The sequence below is a fragment of the Sylvia atricapilla genome, chromosome 8 (assembly GCF_009819655.1).
Source record: "Sylvia atricapilla isolate bSylAtr1 chromosome 8, bSylAtr1.pri, whole genome shotgun sequence".
NCBI classification, from domain to species: domain Eukaryota; kingdom Metazoa; phylum Chordata; class Aves; order Passeriformes; family Sylviidae; genus Sylvia; species Sylvia atricapilla.
This window is the reverse complement of record NC_089147.1, coordinates 33,944,496-33,952,170: the sequence shown is the minus strand read 5'-3', so window position 1 is coordinate 33,952,170 and position 7,675 is coordinate 33,944,496. Positions and strand designations below refer to the sequence as shown.

Here is a 7,675-nt window from a genome sequence, read left to right as displayed (position 1 = left end):
ACCACCAGCAGAAGACAAACCTCTCTCTGAAGCTGATGAGCAGGCACCTGCCTGCAGCCAGCTGGAGAAATATCCAAACATCCCATCTGCCAAACCTGAGCCTTGAGCTGGATGAGGAAACACTCTCTGGCCACAGCTTTGGGCATTCTGAGTTTCTTCCTGTTTGCCTGCGGTTGGATGTGAGGTTTTCACAAAGGCTCCTTTTACCCTCCCTGTTTGCTCTGGGCACTCTTTTTGCCAGTAACCTTGTTTTTGCTTGTTGGTGTATCTCCAACTCACTGATTCAGAAGATTTCCCCCCCCCCCCCCCTTTTTTGAAAGGTTGCCCAGATCTTCTGTTGTCCAACTGAAGGTTGCCCTCATGTATACCTGGAGAGGGAAAACATCAAGTGACAGGGGAAATTAATGCAGCACTCCTGGTGTAATGGATTACTCCCAGCAGTGGGTATGTGCTGCAAAATACAGGAAAATGCCTGGCATGAAAAGCCCAAAATTGCCTCTGGAAAAGACAGGGCTGGGCACAAAGGTGCAGAGGAAGTGGGTCAGGGAAGCAGCATTTGGGAAGTGGCAACTCATCCTCAGCATCCTCATCTGCTAGGAATGGGCCTTTGATTCAGTTTTGCTCCAGCAACATGAAACACCAAGGAAGTAACACAGGTAAGGACAATCCTGCCCCGACTGGGATGGCTTCACACACAAGCAAGCCATGTAATCTGAGGGAAGAGCCTAAACCAGGTTTAAATTGCAGAATTCATCCCTTTAGAAATGGAGGCGGGTTTGGTTTTTCACAATTTTTTCACTGCATTGTGTTTTTCCAAAGCCAGCCATCGCCAGGCTCTTCCAGCAGCCTCCTCACAGATAATACCATGCCAGTACTTGGAGAAAAGACAGGGAGCAGACCTGGAGCACTGCTACCCTGGGGACATTTTCCAGCCTCTGGGCATTCATAGCTCCTGCATCTCCTGGCCAGGACAGGTGCCTCTGTTTAGCAGCTCTGAAGGTTTATATTGCACAGTTTAATAAAATTTTTCTCCTATTGAACACGTTAGCATTTCCAGCGGAGTCCTGTGAAACAAACAGCATCAACGTGCCCTGGGTGTATTTTCCCATTAAGGGCCTTCTCCATTCCAGCTCTATTGCTGGTTTTCATCTCTCCCCTCCCAGCCCTCTTCCAGGCTTAAGAGCGTGGGGTGCAGGAACGCCTCCCACTCCTTTCGACCCCTTTGTCACCCTCCTTCCCCAGCCCCCGAGCCTGTCCCGTGGCCGAGGCAAGGATGCGCTGGACTTGGACACCGTGTCCAATGTCCCCACGGCCGAGCTGGCTGCACCCTCTGGCGGCAGTCCTGAGTCCAGGCCCTGCTTTTCCGGGAAAATTGCTTCGTCGTCTCCCGGGAGCTGGTTTTGGCACCGGGCTGTGTTTCGCTGAGGGAGGGCTGAGGAGCAGGGCGGGGAGCAGGGGAGTTTGAGGGCAGCTCTGCCAGCTTACAGCACCGCAGTGTGTGCGGCAGCTATTTTTATCCACAGGGCCAGCAGCTATATTTATCCAGAATGCCACAGGAGCAGAGAGTCTTCGAGGCAACTTCCATGCTGCAGAAGATACACGATCTGGATGTCCTTTATACTGTCAACCTTCTCCACCCCCTACTCCCCTTTCTGCAGAGCCCTCTGCTACCTCCTCAGCCCTCTTTATGCGCCACTATCTCCATCATGGTGATGCTGAGCTCTTGTCCCTGCCCATGGTGGGGAGGCTGGAACCAGATGGTCTCTAAGGTCTCATCCTACCCAAACCATTCCAAGATTTTGTGATCTTCCCTTTTACACAGCCATCTCTGGGCTCCCTTTCCTGCTCCATCCAGAGCAAATACATGTTTTCTGTGTTTAAACTGAACATCAGGAAGAATATCCTTACAGAAAGGGTGATGAGACTTTGGAATGGACTGCTCAGAGTGGTGATGGATTCACCCTTTCTGGAGGTGTTTAATGAAAGACTGAGTGCCATGGTCAGGTTGACATGGTGCTGGTTTGGTCATAGGTTAGATTTGATGATCTCAGACGTCTTTTCCTGATTGATTCTGTAATTCTGTAATCTTAATTTCCCTCTCCAAAGGGGTTGTTTCTTCAGGTGGAATGAGCCATCCTCTGCTGCATTTTTCATCCACCCTTCAAGACTTGTGAAGTTAAGAGTAGAGCCTTCAGTTTGAAAGACCCTCAGTCCCCTTCTCGCGGCGGGGCTTAGGGCAGCAGAAGCGCTCTGCGCTCGGGACAAGGTGCTGGTCTGGCAGGAGCCGCTCCCGGAACGCGGGGCCCCGCACGCTCCGGGCCCCGCACGCTCCGGGCTCCGCACGCTCCGGGCTCCGCACGCTCCGGGCTCCGCACGCTCCGGGGCCCCGCACGCTCCGGGCTCCGCACGCTCCGGGCTCCGCACGCTCCGGGCTCCGCACGCTCCGGGCTCCGCACGCTCCGGGGCTCCGCACGCTCCGGGCTCCGCGGGCTCCGGGCTCCGCGGGCTCCGGGCCCCGCACGCTCCGGGCCCCGCACGCTCCGGGCTCCGCACGCTCCGGGCTCCGCGGGCTCCGGGCTCCGCACGCTCCGGGCTCCGCGGGCTCCGGGCCCCGCACGCTCCGGGCTCCGCACGCTCCGGGCCCCGCACGCTCCGGGGCTCCGCACGCTCCGGGCTCCGCACGCTCGGGGCTCCGCACGCTCCGGGGCTCCGCACGCTCCGGGCTCCGCGGGCTCGGGGCTCCGCGGGCTCCGGGCTCCGCACGCTCCGGGCTCCGCACGCTCGGGGCTCCGCGGGCTCCGGGCTCCGCGGGCTCCGGGGCTCCGCACGCTCCGGGGCCGCTCCGGGGCTCCGCGGGCTCCGGGGCTCCGCGGGCTCCGGGGCTCCGCGGGCTCCGGGGCTCCGCGGGCTCCGGGGCTCCGCGGGCTCCGGGGCTCCGCACGCTCCGGGCCCAGCGCCCAGGAGCCCGGTCCCGCCCACGGCTCCGCCCGAGAGGGCCGTGCCCGCCCCGCCGGGAGCCCGCCGCTGCCTCGCCGACCATGGGCTCCCGCCTGTCCGTGGACGACTCCGTGAGGGTCGTGGTGGTCGGGGGCGGCTTCGGAGGTATAGCGGCCGCCAGCCTGCTCAAGTCCTGGGCCGTGCCCTTCGTCCTGGTGGACATGAGAGATGCTTTCCATCACAACGTGGCCGCCCTCCGGGCCGCCGTGCAGAGCGGTAAGAGCTGCGGCAGATCCCCTGTCCCACCGGGGCCTACGGAGGGACGCGGGGAGCGGCAAGGGGGTGCCCGCAGTGCCTCCTCCGCCCTGCGATGGTGAAAAAACTTGATGTTTTCCATCTGGAAAACAAATTCTTGGCATCAGGAGGACCCACAGCCCCGTCTGTGGTTAAGCTAATTGCACATCTGCTGGGAAAACTGAGCAAAAACTGCTCAGACCATCTTCCCCCGCACCCCGACTTTTTTTTTTTTTTTTTTTTTAATTTATTTTTTTTATTTTTTTTTTTTTTATTACAAGAGTTTAGAAGGTGACTAAGCTAAAAGCAACAGTAGCTGGGTGAGTCAATCACTTTCTGTGCCTTTGAAATGTGGAGCAGCTGAGCATTGAGGCTCTGGATGAGAAAACCCTATCAGAGAGCTGCTCAGGCTTCTCTGGGCCCTTACTTGGAAGCTGGGCCAACTCCATTAGTCCAGTCACTGGTGAATTCAGGGGTAAAATATCACTTCGAGGCTGGGAATAAGCATCAAAAGGATAGCAAAAGTTTGGTCTGGGAGGCAGATAACATGAAAAAAAAGCCTCTGACACCCAGCCTGAAATTGCCAGGACTACAGAAAGAGTTACTGGTAAACCAGTACAGGAGATATGAGGAGCAGAAACAAAGCAATCATGTCCTGTGATCTGGGGCAATGGTTCTGAAGCTCCTTGCTGGGCAGAGATAACACCCAGCAAAAGCCCAGCCCACAATCCCAGATCCATACCATGCTTTAGTCTGAGCAAGGACAGCATGAGGGGAGAACAGAGTAGATTGTTAGCCTCCAGAGGAGAGCTCTCCCATTGTCTCCTCTCCCCACAGGATTTGCCAAGAACACTTTCATCTCCTACTCGGTCACCTTTGGGGACAGCTTCCGACAAGGCAAGGTTGTGGGCATAGACCCTGGGAGGCAACAAGTTGTGCTTAGTGATGGTGAGGTGAGTGTTGCAATGACCTGGCTGCCTTATGGGATCACCTGCTAGTGCGGCGAGCCAGCCTTCAGCAGGGTGTGTTCCATCCTCCTGAAGAACTTGGCATGGCTCCATCCCTTCCACCCAAGCTAAGTGGCCTTGTGCTGTGCTGGGATGTGGGTGTGCAGTAAATATCCAACCCCATCTCCTGCTCAGCTGAGCTTTTATTCTTAGAGCTGGATTTGGAGCTCAACAATTAAACCTGGGGCTCAGATCCTTATTTAACTGCAGGAAGAGCCAAGAGTAGCAGCATCAATCACTCTTTGCAGCCAGAGGATCTCACCTCTGTTCGGGAGAGAGTGAAGGAGAGAAGTTAGTCTCTGGAACCAGCTGTGAGTGTCCAGCATAAATATCAGGTTATTCCCTGTAAATTTAGGGTAATTTCATTAAAGCTCTCAGCTTTCCTGAATGGTGCTTAGCTCAGACCTTGAGGAACAGTTACTTGGTGTGACCTGGAATGGGTCTCTTCTGAAGTCACTTCCTGACAGTGTCAAGTAATTTCCTGGTTAGGAGCAAGGGATGGAGGGAATGTCTAGGAAGCAACCACTTCATTCTAGGCTCTGTTTTCAAGAGATCTAATATCCCACTCTACCTTCTGCCCTTACAGGAGATATACTACTCCCATCTCATTCTTGCAACAGGCAGTGATGGGCCATTCCCTGGGAAGTTCAACCAAGTGATTGACATGGAAAGTGCCATCCAGACCTATGAAGACCTGGTTAAAGAGGTGAGGAATCAACTCTTAGGAAGTGTTGCCTGCCTTTGTTCAGCCTCCCTGTCCAGATACTGTGGCTATTTGGAGCCAGCTGTGTCTTAGAGAAAGGCACATGGAGCAGCCAGGACAAGGAGCTCATCATGGCTTCTCTAGCACAAGGGGAAACCTGAAATGCTCAACAGTGTTACAGAGTAGGCAGGAAGAGTGCACAGAGCAACTCCTTTCTTGTTGCCTCTTAATGACCCAAGAGGTTTATTGCTGTTGGGCCTGTGCTGTGTACCAGAATGTCCATGGAATGACTGAAGGTATCTGGCTTCCTGCCCTTTGCAGTTCTCTTCTAACACACATTTTCTCTTGAAGACTGAGAAATCTCAGCGCATCCTGGTAGTGGGAGGTGGTGCTGCTGGAGTGGAGATGGCTGCCGAGATCAAAACCGAGTACCCAGACAAAGAGGTAGGAGCATCTTCATCACAATTAACTTCATCCTGGTTTTCAAGATTGTTCTGTGATGGTGCTGCTGGAGGTACCCGAGATGACTGCACATCTGGTTGCTGAGCCCGTAGCCAGCCACCAGCAAGGACTGTGGCACTAGGTGCCTCTTCCTGGCTTGTTCTTGCAGGCATCAATCAGGGTGGATGGAGGCCAGCCATAGCTACTCCCACCTTGCACACACTGAGTCCTGTTCTGTTCCTGTGTCCCCATTTGCTGTTTTGTCCCCAACAGGTCATCCTCATTCACTCAAAAGCTGATCTGGCTGATGTGGAGCTGCTAGCCAGTGTCCGTCAGAAGGTGAAAGAGATTCTCCTCAGCAAAGGAGTCCAGCTTCTGTTAAGTATGTCCTTAACAATGCCTCTGAAATGCCTCTGAACAACTACGAGTCACTCTTCCTTTAGCCAAAGCATCTCCTGATGTCCTTTTTCTGACTTTTTGGTTACACATGGCTCCACTGAATTCCTCTTTCTCTGGGTTAGCTGGAAACCACAGTCTAGCAAAGGTCTGTGACCCAGGGCTCTCTGTTGCAACAGGTGAAAAGGTCAGCAACATGGAAAACCTCAGGCCAAACCAGTTCCAGAAAGACATGGTAGTAAGGACAGAGAAGGGCACAGAGGTGGTTGTTGACATGGTGGTGCCATGCACGGGAATAAAGATTAACTCTTCTGCATATGCTGCTGCATTTGGTAAGTGAAAAAACCCAAACTACGCGGTGGGGAGAAGCAACACAGTTCTTCAGTGTTTGGTGCCTGAGGGGTGTGAGGTGGGGAGTGGACTGTGTACAATGTGTGGGGGTGATTCTACTGAAATATCAAAGGATGATACCTTGCACAAGACTGCAATGATTAACTACAGCAAGGCAAAAAGCATCTCTTCCCTGACATATAGAAAAGAGGGTGAAAAACAACCCCTCACTTTGTGTCAACTACATCAGCGGCACTTTGGGATCTCAGGCCATAACAAGCAACACAAAGCTGCTTCTAAAAACCTGCTGTTTCGCAAAACAGGTGACAAAATGGCAAGTAACGGTGCTTTGAAAGTTAACCAGCACCTCCAGCTAGAAGGCTGTGAGAACATCTATGCCATCGGGGACTGCGCAGATCTCAAAGAGCCCAAGATGGCCTACCATGCTGGGCTCCACGCCAACATCGTGGTGACAAATATCATCAACAGCCTGACGCAGAAGCCTCTCAAAACCTACAAGCCAGGTAAAGGTCAGCTCCTAGCACCTGGCCTTAGGTGTTGAGCTGCTTTTCTGCAAGGAACAGCTGTCTAACTCTCATGGGACTTTGAACTCACTGAATTCACAGTTGGGGTCATGTCAGCTTATAGCTCAGGCTTCATATTAGTCCTTGCCTAAGACACAGTGTAGATATTAATTACCTGTGTCAGTCTACCACACATACCCTTTCTTCACTAATGTCTTGACAAATCTACTGGTGGGAGTCTGCTATTCATCAAACTTATTTTCTTTTCTTAAAACTGCTCACTGTCCAGTTAAATCTTGGGAGTAAGATGACTTCCCTTTTCCTTCTTTCTCCCCTTAAACTACAACAAACACAAACTGAACAATCTGGTCTCAAAAACCTAGCTGGGTAATGGGTCTTCTTCATGAGCACTGATGTAAACACCAGAACTATGCTGAAAGCTGTTCCACGTGGATGCAGGGGAGCTGGACAACAGTTGCTTCACTTACACCTCTACATCTTCTTTGCAGGGTCACTAACATTCCTGCTTTCCATGGGCAGGAATGATGGTGTAGGCCAGGTGAATGGTTACTATGTGGGACGTCTCCTAGTGACCATTGCCAAGAGCCGGGATCTGTTCGTCTCCAAGAGCTGGAAGATGATGGGACAGACAATGCCCTCCTAAGAGGGCACCAGTAACAATCCAGCAAGGAGTACAGCAACTGGAAGAGGGTGCACTTCTGTTGCTTGGACTGACGGGTATTGCTCTCTGCAGCACCTCCTCAAGCCACCTGTCACCGTGACACATAAATGAGGTGCTTGCCTTGCTGTGAAGGGGAAGGAGGCACTTTCCAAATGAACTGCATAGAAGTTCCCACGATAAAAACCAGAGAAAAAATGCTTCTTTTACTCCCCCCACTAAGAGAGCTCTGAGCAACAACCTTGGCTTACCTTGATTTGTTACAGTAAACATGGTGATTTTCAGAATCTCTGTGGTTTGTTTGTTATGTGTTGTTTATGGGGGGTTTTTCCCTGGCTTTCTCTATTTTTTGCTCTTCTAAGAA

General features: G+C 52.9%; 1 protein-coding gene across 1 annotated transcript; it reads left to right on the top strand.

Moving 5' to 3' along the window:
- The first annotated feature begins 3,038 nt into the window (after nt 1–3,038).
- Nucleotides 3,039–7,598, top strand: AIFM2 (apoptosis inducing factor mitochondria associated 2). Its single transcript, XM_066324356.1, has 8 exons — nt 3,039–3,213; nt 4,069–4,184; nt 4,825–4,944; nt 5,293–5,385; nt 5,656–5,764; nt 5,958–6,110; nt 6,432–6,632; nt 7,142–7,598. The coding sequence occupies exons 1-8, from the start codon at nt 3,039–3,041 to the stop codon at nt 7,294–7,296; spliced, it is 1,122 nt and encodes a 373-aa protein (XP_066180453.1). The 3' UTR covers nt 7,297–7,598.
- The last annotated feature ends 77 nt before the right edge of the window (nt 7,599–7,675 follow it).